The 21,197-nt window shown below is 46.5% G+C and overlaps 1 protein-coding gene across 1 annotated transcript; it reads left to right on the top strand.

The window, feature by feature from the left end:
- Positions 1 to 1,543: 1,543 nt before the first annotated feature.
- Positions 1,544 to 20,956, top strand: CHRNB1 (cholinergic receptor nicotinic beta 1 subunit). Its single transcript, XM_070728730.1, is given in 12 exon segments — positions 1,544 to 1,595; positions 1,742 to 1,881; positions 9,236 to 9,280; positions 9,935 to 10,044; positions 11,324 to 11,432; positions 12,775 to 12,922; positions 14,841 to 14,919; positions 14,921 to 15,033; positions 16,738 to 16,961; positions 17,662 to 17,828; positions 18,387 to 18,534; positions 19,271 to 20,956. Coding segments are annotated over 12 exon segments (1,476 nt in total). The 3' UTR covers positions 19,412 to 20,956.
- Positions 20,957 to 21,197: the final 241 nt, after the last annotated feature.

Genomic DNA, 21,197 nt, shown 5'->3' with positions numbered 1-21,197 from the left:
CAAGTTTGGAGCGGTTAATATTAAGTTTAAATCTGTTGTGTGCTCTTGTGTTGTTGTGGTTGAAGCTGAAGTAGTCGCCGACAGGCAGGACGTTGCAGCATATGATCTTGTGGGCAATACTTAGATCTTCTTGAAGGTGTCTTATTCTATTGTCTATCCCATTGATGGTGAACCTATTTTTCCTCAGGTGCCAAAAGAGCACGTGTGCACGCTATCATGCATGCAGAGTGCCCACACCCATAATTCAATGCCTTTGGAGGTCAAAAAAACCCCTCCCCCTACCCCCCAGGGGCCCTCTGGAGGCTGGAAAAGGCCTGTTTCCCAACTTCTGGTGGGCCCAGTAGGCTCATGTTTTGCCCTCCCCAGGCTCCAAAGGCTTCCCTGGAGCCCAGGAAGGGTAAAATGCCTTCCCCCATCCTCCTGGAGCCTCCTGGAAGCCAAAAATGCCCTCCAGAGCCTCTGTGTGAGCCAAAAATCAGCTGGCCAGCACACACATGCACATTGGAGCTGAGCTAGGGAAACAGTTCATGTGCCAGCAGATATTTATTTATTTATTTATTTATTTATTTATTTATTTATTTATTTATTTATTTATTTATTTATTTATCAAACAATTATAGGGTGGTAATTTGTACAAATAAAACATTAGATAAGTAAGGATAAAAAGTAACAAAAGAAGACAATAGGACAGGGACGGTAGGCACAGTGGTGCGCTTATGCACGCCCCTTACAGACCTCTTAGAAAGGGGGAGAGGTCAACTGTAGATAGTCTAAGGTTAAAGGTTTTGGGATTAGGAGTAGAAACCACAGAATCAGGTAGTGCATTCCAGGTGTTGATTACTCTGTTGCTGAAGTCGTATTTTTTGCAGTCAAGTTTGGAGCGGTTGAATCGATTTCATGCTTGTGTGTTGTTGCGGTTGAAGGTAAAGTAGTTGTTAACAGGAAGGACATTTTGGTATATCATTTTATGAACTATAATTAATATAATGAACTATAATTAATATGGCTCCACCTGCCACCTGTGGCACCTGTGCCATAGGTTCCCCATCACTGGTCTATTCTATTCTATTCTATTCTATTCTATTCTATATTCTATTCTCTATTCTATTCTAATCTTCTATTCTCTATATGTGTAGGGTTTAGTTGGGGCGGAGGGACAGCAGTGGTGCCAACTGTCAGGCGTGGGACCCCTGGAGTCGGGGAATTCACTGCCCTGTCCTGAGGAAGGGTCTGTCTGCCCCCGGACGCCCATCTGCCTGGACCTCCCCTCGCCCCAGCCCAGCCCCGGCGGTGTGGGGTGGGTCTGCAATCGGAGAGGCTCCGTCCGTCTTTTGGCTGCCCTTCCCGGGGACAGCTGGCCGGGCGGAAATGCCTTCGAGCAGCTGGGTCATAATTCCCCTTAACCCCCTCCCTTCGGGAACTCGAGCCGGACCCTTCGCGGGCATTTGGGGAGGGGGCGCCCGCAGGCAGCTTCCTGGGCTCGTGGGGCCAGAGGGGGGAAAAGCTGCCTTCTGCTGGAGCCCAGGCCGGCGAAGGGGACGCCATGCCCGCTTGGGGGGTCTTCGGGGGGCTGCTCTGGATGCTGTCCGTCTCAGGTAAAGGCTGGAAAAGCGGGGCGACCCCCTCCTCGAAGGCAACTCCCCCTCCCCGGAGTTGCGAAAGGCGGGCTGCTTGTAAGGCGAGAGTAGCCCCACCGCCTCTTATTAAGCCCCTTCCCCACTTTGTCTCTGCCCTACTCCAGCCGCGGGGGCTTCGGAGGTGGAGGGTCGCCTGAGAGCGCGGCTCTTCCAGAGTTACTCCTCCTCGGTGCTGCCCATCGGCCGGGTCGGCCTAAAGGTCCCCGTGAGGCTCGGCATGTCCCTCTCGCAGCTCATCAGCTTAGTAAGTACGGGGTCGCTGGGTGGGTGGGTGGGGGGCATGGGGACGGAGGAGTGGGAGAGACAGGGCGGGACCCTGGGAGGGGGAGCCCCAGATTTTATTCTATTTTATTTTATTTTATTCTATATTCTATTCTATTCTTTCCAATTCCTATTCTATTCTATTCTCCTTTCTATTCTGTTATTCTCTATTCTATTCTGTTCTATTCTATTCTATATTCTATTCTATATCCTATCTATTCTATTCTATATTCTATTAGGAATTGGAAAGAAGAGAAGAGAATATAGAAGAGAATAGAATATAGATTAGAATAGATAGGATAGAGAAGAGAATATAGAATATAGAATAGAATAGAATAGAATAGAATAGAGAATAACAGAATAGAAAGGAGAATAGAATAGAATAGGAATTGGAAAGAATAGAATAGAATATAGAATAGAATAGAATATAGAATAGAATAGATAGGATAGAGAATAGAATAGAGAATAGAGAATAGAGAATAGAATAGAATAGAACAAAATAGAATATAATAGAATAGAGAATAACAGAATAGAAAGGAGAATAGAATAGAATAGAATAGGAATTGGAAAGAATAGAATAGAATATAGAAGAGAAGAGAATAGAGAAGAGAATAGAGAATAGAATATAGAATAGAATAGAATAGAACAGAGAATAACAGAATACAGTAGAAAGGAGAATAGAATAGAATCTATTCTATTCTTTCTATTCTATTCCCTACTCTATTGTATATTCTATTCTCTATTCTCTCTTCTCTTCTCTATCCTATCTATTCTATTCTATATTCCAGTGATGGCGAACCTATGGCATGAGTGCCACAGGTGGTACACGGAGCCATAGTTGCCGGCACACAAGCCATTTTCCTATGTCAGCTCCAACATGCATGTGTGTGCTGGCCAGCTGATTTTTGGCTCACACAGAGGCTCTGGGAGGGGCGTTTTTTACCTTCCCCTGGCTCCAGGGAAGCCTTTGAAGTCTGGGAAGGGCAAAACACAAGCCTACTGGGCCCACCGGAAGTTGGGAAATAGGACATTTCCAGCCTCGAGGGCCTCCAGGGGCCGGCGAAAGTTGTTTTTGCCCTCCTGAGGCATTGATTTATGGGGGTGGGCACTTGCGCATGGGCGATGGTGCACGCCCGCGCTCTTTCGGCACCCAAGGAAAAAAAGGTTCGCCATCACTGTTATACTCTATTCCAGTGTTTCCCAACCTTGGCAACTTGAAGATATCTGGACTTCAACTCCCAGAATTCCCCAGCCAGCGAATGCTGGCTGGGGAATTCTGGGAGTTGAAGTCCAGATATCTTCAAGTTGCCAAGGTTGGGAAACACTGCTCTATTCTATACCATTCTGTTCTATTCTGCCCACGGACACCCACCCACCCACCCACCCACCCACCCGGCTTCCTTCCCTCTGGCTGGGCTGGCAAGGAATTCAAGATCCCAAATAAGGAATGCTGGAAGGGACCGTAGAGGTCTTGGAGTCCAGCAAGCCGGACAGTGCTACCAACTGCACCATTCCAGGACAAAAGGCTCTCGGATTCAGCCGCCTCGGAGGACCCCTGGCTCCCCCCACCCCCGCAAGTCCAAAGGACGCCGACGGCTGGGGAGGATGGCACTTGGAGTACTGCCCGCCTGGCTCCCACCTCCACAAGTCCAAAGGACGCTGACGGAGAGCGGCTGGGGACAATGGGCCATGGAGTACTGGCTGCCTGGGTCCCATTCCTGCAGGTCCAAAGGCCACCAATGTGGAGTGGCTGGGGAGAATGGGCTGTGGAGTACTGGCTGCCTGGGTCCCATTCCTGCAGGTCCAAAGGCCACCAATGTGGAGTGGCTGGGGAGGATGGGCCGTGGAGTACTGGCTGCCTGGGTCCCATTCCTGCAGGTTCAAAGGCCACCAATGTGGAGTGGCTGGGGAGAATGGCCCGTGGAGTACTGGCTGCCTGGGTCCCATTCCTGCAGGTTCAAAGGCCACCAATGTGAGTGGCTGGGGAGGATGGGCCATGGAGTACTGGCTGCCTGGGTCCCATTCCTGCAGGTTCAAAGGCCACCAATGTGGAGTGGCTGGGTAGAATGGGCCGTGGAGTACTGGCTGCCTGGGTCCCATTCCTGCAGGTTCAAAGGCCACCAATGTGGAGTGCCTGGGGAGGATGGGCCGTGGAGTACTGGCTGCCTGGGTCCCATTCCTGCAGGTTCAAAGGCCACCAATGTGAGTGGCTGGGGAGGATGGGCCGTGGAGTACTGGCTGCCTGGGTCCCATTCCTGCAGGTTCAAAGGCCACCAATGTGGAGTGGCTGGGGAAAATGGGCCATGGAGTACTGGCTGCCTGGGTCCCATTCCTGCAGGTCCAAAGGCCACCAATGTGGAGTGGCTGGGGAGGATGGGCCGTGGAGTACTGGCTGCCTGGGTCCCATTCCTGCAGGTTCAAAGGCCACCAATGTGGAGTGGCTGGGGAGGATGGGCTGGGGAGTGCTGACCGCCTGAATCACTTGAGGTCAAGTGGCGGAGTCTCTTGGCCCAGACAGCCTTCTTCATCCCCCCCACTTAGGGTGTGGGGCACAGGCCGAGTCCTCCCCCTCCAACCTCAAATCTGCAAGGTGTATTTTTGGGGAACAGCACTCGGGGGTTGTCCTTGGGGGACTGGGGAGTACACACGCAGTACCGGGTGTGTGTAAGAGCCGGGCGGAAGCTGCAACAGCTGAGGAGGCTGCTATTAATAAATAACCCATCGTCCGGTCTTGTCTGGAGGAGAGGTGTCTCCTGGCGCCTGGGGGGGGCGGGGGCAATCATTTATTAATTTTATTTATTTAATTTTGTCCAATACACAACAATACACCATGAAGGTAATAGAGGACACCTCCGAGGATATAGAGAAAGAATAGAGGAGAGAATATAGGATAAAATAAATCGATGACAGAATAGAGGAAAGATAAAGGTATAGAAGTGAAGATATATGGGATATAGAATATAGGAGACACAAGGACAGGGGTCGGAAGGCACTCTAGTGCGCTTATGTACACCCCTTACTGACCTCTTAGGAATCTGGAGAGGTCAACCTAAGGATAAAATGTTGGGGGTTAGGGGATGATACTACGGAGTCCAGTAATGAGTTCCACGCTTCAACAACTTTGGAGCGGTTAATATTAATCTGTTGTGTGCTCTTGTGTTGTTGTGGTTGAAGCTGAAGTAGTCTTTGACAGGCAGGACGCTGCAGCATATGATCTTGTGGGCAATACTTAGATCTTGTTGAAGGCGTCTTAGTTCTAAACTTTCTAGGCCCAGGATTGGAAGTCTAGTCTCGTAGGGTCTTCTGTTTCGAGTGGAGGAGTGAAGGGCTCTTCTGGTGAAGTATCTCTGGACATTTTCAAGGGTGTTAATGTCTGAGATGCGATATGGGTTCCAAGCAGATGAGCTGTATTCGAGGATGGGTCTGGCAAAAGTTTTGTAAGCTCTGGTAAGTAGTGTGGGTTTAACGGACCACAGGACAGACAGAAAGCCTCAGCTGCTGGTCTCTGGGAATGGACAGAACAGGGGACCGGCTGAGCCTACCCCCATATCCCGGCCCCTCAGCCTGTGATCTACTTCCAAGCATCTAGGGGTCCATTTGCTGGGTCTGCCGGAGAGACGCCAATTTGGTCTTGATTGAAGCCACAAGCTAAAAACCAGGAGAGGCCTTAGGCATAAAAGCCACCTGGATGAGTCTTTTGAGATTGGGCGGCATAGAAGTCAAATTAAATAAATAAATAAATACAATAAGTGACTTTGGGCCAAACACCACGTGTCAGGGAGTTCTACTGTCACTTTAGGAATGAAAGTTGGCTGGGTATTTTTGGTCAAAGTACCAGGAGATGGTGAGTTCTAGTCTTGCCTTAGGCATGTTGAAGCGCAGAAACTCATTACCGGACTCCATAGTGTCATCCCCTAACCCACCCTTAGACTGTCCACGGTTGACCTCCCCAGATTCCTAAGAGGTCAGTAAAGGGTGTGCATAAGTGCACTAGTGTACCTTTCGACCTCTGTCCTATTGTCTCTCCTATATCCCATATATCTTCTCTTTTATCCCATATATCTTCTCGGGTGGTAGGGAAAGCGACTAAGATGCTTGGCTGCATCGCTAGAGGTATCACAAGCAGGAAGAGGGAGATTGTGATCCTGCTGTATAGAGTGCTGGTGAGACCCCATTTGGAATAATACTGTGTCCGGTTCTGGAGACCTCACCTACAAAAAGATACTCACAAAATTGAAGGGGTCCAAAGGCAGGCTACAAAAATAGTAGAAGGTCTAACGTATCAGCAAAGACTTCATGAACTCAATCTGTCTAGTCTGGAGGACAGAAGGGAAAGAGGGGACATGATCGAAACATTTAAATAGGTTAAAGGGTTAAATAAGGTTCAGGAGGGAAGTGTTTTTAATAGGAAAGTGAACACAAGAACAAGGGGACACAATCTGAAGTTAGTTGGGGGAAAGATCAAAAGCAACGTGAGAAAATATTATTTTACTGAAAGAGTAGTAGATGCTTGGAACAAACTTCCAGCAGACGTGGTTGGTCAATCCACAGGAACTGAATGTAAACATGCCTGAGATAAACATAGATCCATCCTAAGATAAAATACAGGAAATAGTATAAGGGCAGACTAGATGGACCAGGGGGGCTTTTTCTGCCATCAATCATCTATGTTTCTATGTTTCTCCCTTTAATTTTCTTCTATTCTCTCTTTGATTTATCTTACCCTATACGCTCTCTTCTATTGCTTCTCTAATTTTATTTCCTTAGAGGTGTCCTCTACTATCTTCATTGTGTTTCATTGTGTACATACATACATACATACATACATACATACATACATACATACATACATAATGAAAGCTGACTGGAGGACTTTGGGTCAATTACCAGATGTCACTGAGGTCTAGTATCATCTTAGGACCGAAAGCTGTCTGGCTGTTTTTGATCCAAGTACCAGGAGACGGTGAGTTCTAGTTCCGCCTTAGGCAAGAAAGCCAGCTGGGTGACTTTGAGCCAGTGCCTACCTTACAGGGCTGTTGTTGTGGGGAAAACAAAAGGAGGAAGCAGCATTGGGTATTTTTGCCACCTGTAGTTATTTATATATTACAAAATACAGGTTGGTTATTTTATTTATTTACTTTTTTACTTATTTACTTATTTACTTACTTACTTACTTACTTACTTACTTACTTACTTACTTACTTACTTACTTACTTACTTACTTACTTACTTACTTAGTCCAATCCAAATTGAAAGTTAAAGAGAATAAAAACGTGTAGCAGTAAATATCAGGGAAGGGATAGAAGAAGAGATATGAGAATAGAATACATCAATGAAGAGTAGAGGAAAGATATATGGATGGGAGAAAAGATATATAAAATATAGGAGAGACAATTGGACAGGGGACGGAAGGCACACTAGTGCACTTATGCTCGCCCCTTACTGACCTCTAAGGAATCTGGAGAGGTCAACCGTGGAAAGTCTAAGGGAAAAATGTTGGGGGTTGGGGGTGTAAGATGAAAGAAGATAAGTTGGATGGGATATGGGGTAGGGTAGGCAAGGGAAAGGAAAGGAAATAATGAAATTGACTGGAGGAAGGGAGAGGGAAGGGAAGGAAATTTTCATTTCATTTATTTGTTTGTTTGTTTTGTTTTGTTTATTATTTTATGCAGTATTGTTTTATTTTGTTTTATTTATTATTTGTTTTATTTATTTTTATTTTATTATTTTATTTTTTTTACTTTATGATTTTATTATTTTATTTTATTTATTTTTATTTTATTATTTATTTATTTTATTTTATTATTTTATTTAATATTATATTTTATATTTAAAAAGAATCCTGGTGGTGCAGTGCAGTACTGCAGGCTACTTTTGCTGCTCACGGGCTGCCAGCAGTTTGGCAGATCGAATCTCACCAGGCTCCAGGTGGACTCAGCCTTCCATCCTTCCAAGGTCGGTGAAATGCGGATCTAGACCAGTGATTTTCAACCATTTTTGAGCTGCGGCACATTTTTTTTACATCTGCAAAATCCTGGGGCAACACCACCAACCAAAATGACAGAAAATGACACTCTAAGACAGTACATATTATACATATAGTTAATAATATAGTTTCTAAATGTATTTATACTCACTTAGGGTGAAACATGGGCCTGTTTCGATGAATGCAAAAGGGAGATCCTGGAAGGAATTGTAGAAAGAGGACTGGGGGTTTTTTCTCTTATTCTTTGGGTGCTTTTTACCATATGCTTTAAATCAAGAGTCACTTCTCTCTCTCTCTTTTGTTTCTCTTTCTTTCCTCTCATTCTCTGCCTCAATCATTTTATCATTTATCTTTTATTCTTCCCTTTTTGCTCTCATTTCTCTCTCTCTCTCTTGCTATCTTTCTCTCACTCACTCTCCTTCTCTTTCTCTTGCTTTCTTTCTCTCTCTCAACCTCTCCCTTGCTTTCTTTCTCTCTCTCATTCTCTCTCTTGCTTGCTTTCTCTCTCTCTTACTCTCTCTCACTTTCTCTCTCACACACTCTCTCTCTTGCTTTCTTTCTCTCTCACACTCTCTTTCTCTTTCTCTTGCTTTCTTTCTCTCTCTCGCTCTCTCCCTTGCTTTCTTTCTCTCTCTCTCTCTTGCTTTCTTTCTCTCTCTCACTCTCTCTCGCTTTCTTTCTCTCTCACACTCTCTCTCTTGCTATCTTTCTCTCACTCACTCTCCTTCTCTTGCTTTCTTCCTCTCTCACTCTCTCTCTAGCTTTCTTTCAGCAAAAAGTTGTGAGACCAGAAGCTGAACTTCCTTCTTCGCAGCTCAAATCTCCTGCGCTAATTTCCCCACAACACACCTGACCATGTCTCACACACTGGTTGAAAAACACTGATGTAGATTGTTGGGGGCAAGAGGCTGACTCTCTGTAAACCGCTTAGAGAGGGCTGTCAGGCACTACGAAGCAGTATATAAGTCTAAGTGCTATTGCTAATGCTATATTTTATTTATTTTATTTCATTTTCCTTCTGAGCATGCACAGAAGCTGAGTTCCAGCACTGTGCACACGGTCACTATCTTTTTTTGGGGGGGACTTTGTTCCCCCCCTCCAGATTTTTTTATTTCTGTGCATGCCCCCACATGCCCTTAAGGCAAGCTTGCACCGGAGCGAGCGAATCGGCAGTGAGGTAAGTTGGAATCCACCCCTGGTTCAAACGAAGGCCCAGCGTCCAGCATTGGCCATGAGCCCATCCACCAACATCACTGGCTATTACTGGGAAGGTGTTTTTCGGAGAGTTGAAAGTCTCAGCAATTCGGAGGTGCCGGAAACTCCCCAATTCAAGTTTTTTCTCTCTCTGCAGAATGAGAAAGACGAAGAGTTGACCACAAAGGTCTACATGCACCAGGTGAGGTTTTTTTTAAAAAACAGACTACCATCTTGACTTTTTTGCCCTCGGTGGACCCTTCTGCCTCTGTGTTAGAAAAGCAAGGATGGTTTCCCCAAGGTTTTTTGTTCGCAGTGGGCCAAACAAGTAGTGTTCTGACCCAACGCCCTTTGTAGTCATGGAATCTGTTTTGCCCCAGCTAAGAAAGTAGAAAACACAGTTTGTTTGAACTTATTTTTAATCAATAACCAACGACTAATAACTATCTCATTAGAGGTCACACACACATACACACACACACACAAACACAAACACAAACATAAAGGCAGTCTTTTCTCGAAAAAGCCCAACTCTTAAGTTAGTCATTATAAACAGCTGGCATAGGTTCAGAAAATCTTAAATCATAGAAGAGCAATTCGTCTTTGATAGCTCAGGAAGCTTGGCAAAATGCCCAGAAGTTGTCCTCAGTAAACAAACTGAAGCAGATAAGCAGAGCAGAGATTTTCCAGACTGTGGTAACCTTGAACCATCATTAGACAATATGTTGTGAGTCGAAGACTATCAATAGCTTATAAAGATTTAATTACTGGCTGGCCTGTAATTTTTCTCTTTTCTTCTTGCTTGATTCTCCCATCCTCTTCCTCGCTCAACTTTCTTTCTTCCTTCCCGTCTCAGGAATGGATTGATTATCAGCTCACTTGGAATCCAGATGAATTTGAGGGAATCACATCCATCCGAGTCGGTGCCGACGAAGTGTGGCTCCCAGATATCGTTCTCATCAACAAGTGAGCCTTCCTTGAGAACTAGGGTCTTGATTGCTGGCTTTGTCAATAACTTTTGGGGTGGGGTGCAGTATTTGGAGCTGACAGGAGCTGCTCAATCCATCAGAATAGAGTTCTAGTCCAACCCCCTGCCCAGTTAGGAGACCCTGTACCAGCAATGGCTTTTTGTCGTTGTATGCTGAAAGTGTGTGTGACAGCGCGCTCAACTGCACCCATAATGCAATGCATGTACGACACCCCCCCTTGCGCTTCCCCTGCCCCACGCATGCACACATGACTCCTCACGCCCCACGCATGTGTGGGTGTCTCCTGCGTGCACCCCCCTCGTACATGTGTCAGCTGGCTGGTGGGAGGCGCACACACATGTGCAGTAGAGCTGAGCTGGGGCAACGGCTCACATGCCATCATCAGAGAGGGGGCTACGCGCCATAGATTCACCAATCTCTTCTTCTTCGGGGCAGCCCCTCAATCAGTGAATCAGAATGGAGTTGGAAGGGCGTTTGAAGATTATCTAGTCCAACCAAAGTAGGAAGAGAGTGAGGGGAAGAGTGAGAGAGGGTGGAAGGAAGGAATATGAGAAAAGGAAGGATAGAAAAAAAGAAAAGAAAGAAGCAGGGAGGGAGGGATGGAAGGAAAGAAGGAAGGAGGGAAGGAAGGAAGGAGAGAAGGAAGGAAGGAAGGAGGAAGAGGGAAGGGAGAAAGGAAGGAAGGAAGGAGGAAGGGAGTATGGTAGGATGGAAAGAAGAAGGGAGGGAGGGAGGAAGGGAGGGAGGGAGGAGGGAGGGAGGGTGTATAGAAGGAAGGAGGAAGAGGGAAGGAAGGAAAGAAGGAAGGAAGGAGGCAGTATGGAAGGAACGAAAGAAGAAGGAAGGGAGGGAGGGAGGAAGGGAGGGAGGGAGGAAGGAAAAGGAATGGAAAGAGATTTATTAATTAAAAATAAAATAAAAATTCACACTTTTTCTATTGTGGGGAACAAATCCTTTGCAGGCAGAAGGCAGAGCAGTGAAAACATTGTAGGAGGGTTTCCCCCCCCCCCAAATTGAGCTGAATTAAATTAATTAAAGTAATTTTCATCTTGAGCTGCCCACTTGGGGGAGAGCGTCTCCTTGCCCCCCTGCCCCAGTGAGGCTGAACTTCAGCCTAAAACCAGCTGCGATCCTCCGGCCGAGGGTTTTGGACAGTCTCATTTTTCCCATCGAAGGAAGAAGACACAATTTCCCTTTTCTTGTTTTTCCACCAGCGATTCCGTTTCTCTCTCGTCTCTGTTTTTTCCCCCCTCCAGCAACGACGGCGTCTTCGACATTGCTCTCAGCATCGACGTCCTTGTGCACTACACCGGGAGGGTCCAGTGGCAGCCCCCGGCCCTCTATAAGAGCAGCTGCAGCATCCAGGTGAGACCCTGTTCCCAGCCTTTGGCTCTCTCTCTGCATGATGGGCTTTGTAGTTCAGCCTATTGGTGGTGGGGCGGGGATTGAGAAAAGCAGGTTGGAGGGTTGAGCCTCCTAAGTGGATCCCTCATAGAATGTCATCCTCTTTTGATGACCCCATAAGTGGGGTAGACACTGGGCAACTGAATGGAGTTTGAGTGTTTTACTGGCCGGATGCCTTTCCCCCGTTGCCAGGGCGGAGTTTTGTTCGGCAGATAGATTCTCGTGGTGCCCAGAAAGAGAGAAATATTGGCCTCTACCTAGGATCGAACTCACAGCCTCTGGATTGTGAGGCGAGAGATCCACCTCTAGGCCACCGCACCCACTGCTCAGAGGAAGTGATCAGAGCAAATTATTAGCCGCCCTGAGTCCCTTGGAGACAGGCGGCCTAGAAATCCAATCCAATCAAATAAAATATAAAATACAATACAATACAATACAATACAATACAAAAATAATAAAATAAAATAAAATAAAATAAAATAAAATAAAATAAAATAAAATAAAATAAAATAAAATAAAATAAAATAAAATAAAATAAAATAAAATAAAATAAAATAAAATAAAATAAAATAAAATAAAATAAAATAAAATAAAATAAAATAAAATAAAATAAAATAAAATAAAATAATAAAATAATAAAATAAAATAAAATAAAATAAAATAAAATAATAAAATAAAATAAAATAAAATAAAATAAAATAAAATAAAATAAAATAAAATAAAATAAAATAAAATAAAATAAAATATAAAATTAAAAAAATAAAATAAAATAAAATAAAATAAAAAATAAAATGTGCTGACAATGCAAGGGAAATACAGGTGGTCCTCAACTTATGGTGATTCATTTAGTGACCATTTTAATCTACGATGGCACTAAAGAGAAAGTTAAAGAAGTGATGATAAAATGGGCACAGAATATAGGATCAAAATTCAGATGCTTAGCCACTGGTACATATTTATGACAGTTGCAGTCACAAATGGGGGCCGCAGGATCCCTTTTTGTGACCTTCAGACAACGGGGAAGCCAGATTCACTTAACGACCATATTACTAACTTAAGAATGACAGTGATTCACTTAGCAATGGTGGCAAGAAAGGTCGTAAAACAGGGCAAAACACGCTGAACAAAAGTCTCGCTCAACAATCCAAAGTTTGTTGTGGTTGTAAGTCGAGGACTACCCACTCCCTAGTGGTCGTGAGTTGAAGGCTGCTTGTATTTAATAAAGGAGGATGTTGTTCCCGGCCAGTGTCAAGGCAGCAGATCCTCCCTTAATTGTCCCGCTTGTGTTTTCGTTCGATTGCAGGTGACCTACTTCCCGTTCGACTGGCAAAACTGCACGATGGTCTTCCAGTCGTACACGTACGATGCCTCGGAGATCACCCTCCTGCACCCGCTCAACGAGAAAGGGCAGGAGGTGAAAGAGATCATGATCTACGAAAACACCTTCATCGGTGAGGAAACTTTGTGCTCGGTTTGTGCCCAACGCGGGGTGATGCTGGACCGTTTGCTGCACGAACCCAAGGACGTGATCATTGATGTCGCGCGAAACCCCGCACGCCAATTAACCAAGGAAGGATTTCACGGGACCCCCCGTCTTGTGTTTGTGATTCACAAAATGTTGCATCAATTTTCATTTTTTTCTTAAGTAATGTCTCCTTCGAAGGAGGAGCAAAAACTCCAGAAGAGAAGGATTTAGGGGTAATGATTTAGCTTCACTAGATAAATGGTCAAAGCAATGGAAACTGCAGTTTAATGTTTCCAAATGTAAAATAATGCACTTGGGGAAAAGGAATCCTCAATCTGAGTATTGTATTGGCAGTTCTGTGTTGGCAAATACTTCAGAAGAGAAGGATTTAGGGGTAGTGATTTCTGACAGTCTCAAAATGGGTGAACAGTGCAGTCAGGCGGTAGGGAAAGCAGGTAGGATGCTTGGCTGCATAGCTAGAGTTATAACAAGCAGGAAGAGGGAGATTGTGATCCCCTTATATAGAGTGCTGGTGAGACCACATTTGGAATAATATTGTGTCCAGTTCTGGAGACCTCACCTACAAAAAGATATTGACAAAATTGAACGGGTCCAAAGACGGGCTACAAGAATGGTGGAAGGTCTTAAGCATAAAACGTATCAGGAAAGACTTCATGAACTCAATCTGTATAGTCTGGAGGACAGAAGGAAAAGGGGGGACATGATCGAAACATTTAAATATATTAAAGGGTTAAATAAGGTCCAGGAGGGAAGTGTTTTTAATAGGAAAGTGAACACAAGAACAAGGGGGCACAATCTGAAGTTAGTTGGGGGAAAGATCAAAAGCAACATGAGAAAATATTGTTTGACGGAAAGAGTAGTAGATGCTTGGAACAAACTTCCAGCAGATGTGGTAGATAAATGCACAGTAACTGAATTTAAACATGCCTGGGATAAACATATATCCATCCTAAGATAAAATACAGGAAATAGTATAAGGGCAGACTAGATGGACCAGGAGGTCTTTTTCTGCCGTCAGTCTTCTATGTTTCTAAGTGTGGGCATGCATGCATCATGTATGCACAGATGCATGCACATCAGCATTTCGGGTACTGGAACAGTGATCCCGACTGTTATGGAAGCTGCCCATTACTGATTGTGATGCGCATTGGTAGGAGCTAATCACCACTGCACTGCATGAGGGGGTGGCCCAGTCTATGCACCTCTGCACATGCATGTGGCCCCATTCTTGTGAGTGTCACCATGGGTAAACCCAGAACTTATCCACAAAATCCCCCCTTTTCTGCACCAACCTTTTGTCTCCTCCGGAACTCCCCGGCTTTGTCTAATTCTCTGGGCCCTTCCTCAGTCTGCTCAAAGAACAAGGGAGATTGTTGGCCGTCCCAGTCCCCCCTGGAGGAGACGCAAGCATGGAGGTTAGGGGTCTTCCTTTCAAAGGTCCCCCTGTCAAGCTGATGCAGAAGTTGTGAATAAATAAACGGCTTGCCACACTATCTGTAGAAGGTTTATGGGAACTTAGGGGGGGGGGTTCCACTTGGAGCAGATGCAGCCACAAAGCATTATTTCAAGTGGTTCAAGCCATCCTATGTCCACCCACCTGGCGGAAGCGGAAGAGAGGACTGACCACACTGGCACAATCTGAGTGGGCAATGTGACAAATTTGTGGGTGAGGGAGATGAGGGATGTGAACTTTCAACTGGGTGGGAAACTCAGATTCTCCTTTAAACTCCATCCCCAGGTGTGCCTTGAGTGGGAAACTCGGATTCAGGCTTCCCAGCGTAGGTGGTCAGGATGGCTCCGGAAATGAATTGGAACTTTGAGGAGTACTTTGACTCGGACTCTGACACCTGGAACTTTGACACCTCCCTCCTTTCTTTCTCCAGACAACGGGCAGTGGGAGTTCCAGCACAAACCATCCCGCAAGAACACTTCACCCGAGAGATCCGCTCTACGAGGACATCACTTTCTACCTCATCATCCGCCGTAAACCGCTCTTCTATCTCATCAACGTCATCATCCCTTGCATCTTGATCACCATCCTGGCCATCTTCGTGTTTTACCTCCCGCCGGACGCTGGTGAGCTGACCGCGAGCGGCTTCAGGTTATCTTATAGCAGACCATGGGGGGAGGGGCGGTCTAGGACAGTGATGGCGGGGTCTTTTTCTTTGGTCAGGTGTTAAAAGGGTTTGCGCTCATGTGATAGCGTGCTTATGCACGTCCATACCATTATTATTATTATTATTATTATTATTATTATTATTATTATTATTATTTTATAGATTTGTATGCCACCCCTCTCCATAGACTCTCCTCCCCCCATGCATGCAAACACACCCCCCCATGCTTCTCCCCCCCAGCACATGCGCACAGACTTCACTGAAGCCTCTGGACTTCCAGTGGTCCCATTGTGCTGTTTTTCACCTTCCGCGGGCTTCAGGAAAGCCTCTTTGGATGGCGAAAAATGGGCCCAATGGGTCTACATATTTACATATTTACTATTATATTCTGCATTTTGCATTCTTATTCTATTCTATTCTATTTTCTATTCTATTCTATATTCTATTCTATTTTCTATTCTATTATATCCTATTCCATTCCATTATTTTGTTCTCCTCTCTTCTCCTCTCCTCTCCCCTTCTGCTTTCCTTTCCCCTTTCTTTTCCTTTGCTTTCTTCCTCTTATGCTTTGATTGATTGATTGATTGATTGATTGATTGATTGGATTTATATGCCCTTCCCTTTCCACTCCTTCTTTCCTTCTTTCCTTTCTTTCCTTAATTTCTTCCATTCCCTTCATTTCTCTTTCCTCTCCTTCTTCCCTTCCCTCCCTTCCTTTCTTTGCCTGACTCTCCTTTACCTTTCCTTTCTTTTCTTTTATTTCCTCTTCTCTCCTTCCCTTCATTTCCCTTTCCTCTCCTTCTTCTTTCCTTCCCTTCCTTTCTTTCCTTTTCTCTCCTTCCCCTTCCATTCCTTTCTTTTCTTCTTTCCTTTCTGTTCTTTCCTTAATTCCTTTCCTTCCCTTTTATTTCCTTCTTTCCTTAATTCCTTCCCTTCCCTTCATTTCCCCTTTCCTCTCCTTCTTCTTTCCTTCCTTCCTTTCCATTTTCTTCCCTTTTTTCCTTTCCTTTCTTTCCTTAACTCCTTTCTTTCCCTTCCCTTTACCCTCCTTCTTTCCTTCTTTCCTTTCTTTCCTTAATTCCTTCCCTTCATTTCCCTTTCCTCTCCTCTTCTTCCTTCCCTTCCTTTCCCTTCCCTTTCCTTCTTTCTTTTCCTTTCTTTCCTTAATTCGTTCCCTTCCCTTCCTTTCCCTTTCCTCTCCTTCTTCCCTTCCCTTTCCCTTCCTTCCTTGCCTGACTCTCCTTTTCCTTTCCTTTCTTTTCTTTTATTTCCCCTCCTCTCCTTCCCTTCATTTCCCTTTCCTCTCCTTCTTTCCCTTCCCTTCCTTTCTTTCCTCTCCTCTCCTTCCCTTCCCTTCTCTTTCTTTTCTTTCCTTCTTTCCTTTCTGTTCTTTCCTTAATTCCTTTCCTTCCCTTCCTTTTCCTCTTCTTCCCTCTTTCCTTTCTTTCCTTTCTTCTTTCCCTTCTTTCCTTAACGCCTCCCCTCCCGTATCTCTCCCATTCCGACTTCATCGGGAAGAGTCCCTGCCGTTCGAAGGACCCAGTTGGTTCTCCTTGGTGGACACTTTCCTCGCTCCCTGAGCCTCCTCCTGCTGCACCCAGGCTGAGTGGCCGAGGGTCCCCGGGGGGCCCAAAGCCTGACCCTTCTTGTCTCCTTCCGCCAGGCGAGAAGATGACCCTCTCCATTTTCGCCCTCCTCACCCTCACCGTCTTCCTGCTGCTGCTGGCCAAAAAGGTGCCCGAGACGTCCCTGGCGGTGCCCATCATCATCAAGTACCTGATGTTCACCATGACCCTGGTGACCTTCTCCGTCATCCTCAGCGTGGTCGTCCTCAACCTTCACCACCGCTCGCCCAGCTCCTACAAGATGCCCTTCTGGGTCAGGCAGGTATGGACGTCTGACCTCCAGGTGTTTTTGCCGTCCAGCGAGGAAACATCATCCAAGTGGGACAGGGATCATGGGGGAACCCCATCGAGCACTGAGTGAGGACCCCACTGAGTCAGATGATAAAACGTCCACGAGGAAATTATTATTATTATTTTATTATTTATTAGATTTGTATGCCGCCCCTCTCCGGAGACTCGGAGCGGCTCATAGAAACATAGAAAACTGAGGGCAGAAAAAGACCTCCTGGTCCACCTAGTCTGCCCTTATACTATTTTCTGCATTTTATCTTAGGATGGATCTATGTTTATCCCAGGCATGTTTCAGTTCAGTCGGCTCTTCTATGGCTTGTGGACTTCAACTCCCAGAATTCCTGAGTCAGTCATGCTAGCTCAAGAATTCTGGGAGTTGAAGTCCCCATGTCATAGAAGCGCTAGCTTTGCCTACCCCTGGGCCCCATACTATCATCAGGTCCTTAACTATTTTGTCGAATCGTTGTGTTTCCATTTCTATTCCTATCTCCTCTATGTCTTTTTTTGTATCTTGATTTAATTTTGGATGTTTAGCGTAATTTAAGTGGTGTTTATTTTTAAAGCTCTTGTTTTCTAGCCAGAAAACCCAGGGGGTGAGTCGGGTTCCAAGAGAGGAGGAGAAAAACAGAGGAATATTCTCTTCCTTTCTCTTCCCTTCCCTTCTTCTCCAGATCTTCATCCACAGGCTCCCTTGGTATCTTTGCCTGCAGCGTCCGAAGCCAGAGCCCCCCCTCCAGGCCCCTCCTCGCCCCCCCAAGGAGACCCCGGTGAAGAGCAGCTGCCACGCCAATGAGTATTTTACCAGGACCCCCACCTGCGACTTCTCCAAGCCCAACAGGTAGAAACAGGAGAGGTGGGGGCTTTAGGGCAGGAAAGGAATCCAGAGTAAGGGAGGAAGAGAGGGAAGGAAGGAGGGAGGGGAGGAGGGAGGGAGGGAAGGAAACAGCAAAAGAGGGAGAGAGGACGGAAAGGATGGAAAAAGAGTGGGAGAGAGGGAAGGGAGCAGGGAATGAGGGAGAGAGGGAAGGAGGGATGGAGGAATATGGAAAGAAGAGAGAGGAAGGAAGGTGGGGAGAGAGGGAGGGAAGGAAAGAAGGAAGGAGGGAAGGAAGGAAGGAGGAAGAGAGGGAGGCAAAAGGAAAGGAGGGAAGAAGAGAGGGGGAGGGAGGGAAGGGAGCAGGGAAGGAGGGATGGCAGGATATGGAAAGAGAGAGAGAGGAGGGAAGGAGAGAAGGGAGCAGAGAAGGAGAGAGAGAGGGAAGGAAGGAGAGAGGGAGAAAGGGAGGAAGGTGTCGGGGGTTGAGCTAGATGACCTGCAGGGTCCCTTCCAACTCGGTCAAGATGTTAACTGTGAAGGCTCGGGGCTGGTCAGAGGTCGCTCCTCCTCTCTGGCCAGGTTCCAGCTGGAGGCCTTCTCCATGGACATGAGGCGGTTCATCGATGGCCCCAGCCACTGCCTGGCCCTCCCGCCGGACCTCAAGGCTGCCATGGATGGTGTCCTCTACATGGCCCAGCAGCTCCAGGAGCAAGAAGACTACGATGCGGTCAGTGGGGGAGGGAGGGGATGGGAAGGAGAAGGGAGGAAAACGAAAGGAAGAGAGGGATGGAGGGAGAAGGAATGAGGGAAGAAAAATGGAAGGGAGGGAGGGAGGAGATGGGAGGAAGGATGAACTGAAGGAAGAGTGGGAGAGAGGAGATGGGAGAAGGAAGGAAGAAGGGAAGAAAGGAAAATATAAGAAATTAAGCAAGGAAGGTGAGAAATAAAAGGATGAAGGGAGTAGGGAGGAAGGAAAATAGAAGGAAGAGAGGGAGGGAAGAGATGGGAAAGAGAGGGAGGGAGGGAGAGTAGGAGGAAGAGAAGGAAGGAAGATAAATGGAGGGAGGAGATGAGAGGAAGAAGAAGGGAAGCAAACAGAGAGATGGAGGGAGCAATTGATTCCCAGCTCTTCTGAGGGTCCCAAAGCTCAAGATGTCCAAAAGCCCTGACCCTTTTCATGGACGGGGTGGACTTTGATCACCATGTTGGTGGCCACCTTGACCTTTTGGGGAGAGGGACCCTCTTCCCCTGGACACACCTCCCCAGGCCCACCTCGAACCCCTCCTAAAAACTCAAGTGGTCAACCTCATCTTCTGAAGCGTGTAGGTACTTCGCCCCTCCAACTGGAATGGCCCCGCATTGGGCACCGCAATGGGAGGGGACCTTTCTATGCTCCCCCATGCCCCCACCCCATATCCATGGAGGTCTCTCCTCTCTCTCTCTCTCTCCCCCAACCTCTCCAGCTGAAGGAAGACTGGGAGTACGTGGCCTTCGTGGTGGACCGCCTCTTCTTCTGGACTTTCATCGTCTTCACCACCATTGGTACCCTCATCATCTTCCTGGATGCGAGTCTCCACCTGCCCCCGGAGAAGCCCTTCCCCTGAGGAGACCCTCCTACCTGGAAGGCAGACTCTCCCCTGGCCAGCCACAGAAGGCAAACCTGGAAGCTGGTGTTATGTTCTAGCACTGAACCACCCCAGCAAATGACCCAATAGCCCACAGCACTAGCCCTGAGAGACTCTCCTCTTAGCCAACCATTCATGTCTCCTAAATGCCCTGCGTACCCAGGCATCCATAAAATGGCTCCTCCTCTTCTCCTGAGTCACTCAGCACTTCCTGAAGTGCAGCAGGCCCCGGCTATTGTGCTGACCCTGAACCCTCATCTTCTTCACTGTCAATCTCAAGTGCCAAGAATACAGGATGCCCATGCCACACTTCCACAGTCTCTGCATCCTCTGAGTCCATGATTATTTGTGCAGGACACGAACAAAACACAACAGCTGGTGGAGATGCCTTCAAACCTTCTCTGGCTTCTCCGACGGCGTGCTCTTCGAATGGGTTGGACTGCAACTCCCATTTCTCCCCCACCGGAATGGGACTGAGGCTCATGGGAGTTGGAGTCCAAGGCAAGAGGGAAGACCCTGCCACTCCCACCCCAGAAAAAAGTCCCACCCCAAAGCCTTGCTAGTTTTCACAAGAGAGTTTTGGGTCAGAAGAATAGGAACCTTAGCGAATTTGGCTCTCGTCGGAAGAAGGTTGTTGCGGAGTGTGGTGATTAGGGTGTCTGTCAAACCCACCCACCCCATTTCCTCCTGGTCTCCCCCTAAATTCCTTCTTCCCAGTCTTGGACCTTCCTGAAGGATGAGACTACAATTCCCATCATCCTTTGTACGCTCAAGAACCAACCAGGCTTTGAACTGATTCTGCTTTTCCTCGGTGGAAAATCAAACCCTCGTTTTATTTTTATTTTTAAACAAAAGCGCTATTTCTCTTAATTTCATGGGATTAAAGTATAGAATGCAAGCCCATCCTTCGGGAACTCATAAGTCTCTTCCTGCTCTTCTTCAACTACAGAGAGATAGTCCTCGACATACGACCATCAGGGAGCCCAGAATTTATCTTGCTAAGCGAGACCTTTGAGTTTTGGGACCCATTTTACTACTTTTCTTGCCACGGTTGTAAAGTGAATCACTGCAGTTGAGAAGTGAGTAACCAGGTGGTCAAGCGATATCCAGCCTCCTTCATCGACTTTGCCTATCAAGGTCACACAAAAAAAGAACACGGGACCCACACCCCAGGACACTGCTGCAACAGACTTAAGTACATGCCAGTGGCCCTGCCTACGAAGTTGGATCACGGGGAAAATGGTCTCTTTTGAGTCCCCTTGTTTTCAGTGTCTTTGAACAGACACTAAATGAACAGTCGTAAGTCGAGGACTACCTGCAGAAAGCACAACAAAGCGAATTCCTTCCCCTTTTTAGAACCTCTCTTCTGTCTTCCCCAGATGATCAGGAGTTTGGCGTTAAGAAGGGTGTCAGAATTGAGGAGTGGGAGAGGATAAGAATTTAGGGGGGAGGTGTCTTGAAAGATTTTCAGGTTGCCCAGAAGGAAAAACTTTTGGGGAGGAAATAAATTCTGATTTTGGTGTCTGAAGACTCGGCCCTTTTGCACCTGCTCCCACCCTCGTTTCCTTTTCCACTTGGGTGAACAGAACCACTAAAGTTGTCTTGTGTGGTGTGTGGTTGGGGAGGGGGCAAACCAGGGGAGGGCAGAATCGAGGGGAGAATGACAATGCCCCAGAAGGACTGAAGTAGCAAAGTTGAAAGTCACACCGAGAACCTGGTTAAATATTAAACAAGAAAAGACGGCCCCAAATTGGTTATAGGATAA

The sequence above is a fragment of the Erythrolamprus reginae genome, chromosome Z (assembly GCF_031021105.1).
Source record: "Erythrolamprus reginae isolate rEryReg1 chromosome Z, rEryReg1.hap1, whole genome shotgun sequence".
Taxonomy (NCBI): domain Eukaryota; kingdom Metazoa; phylum Chordata; class Lepidosauria; order Squamata; family Dipsadidae; genus Erythrolamprus; species Erythrolamprus reginae.
The sequence above is the reverse complement of the archived record's forward strand: the minus strand, read 5'-3'. Positions and strand labels throughout refer to the sequence as shown.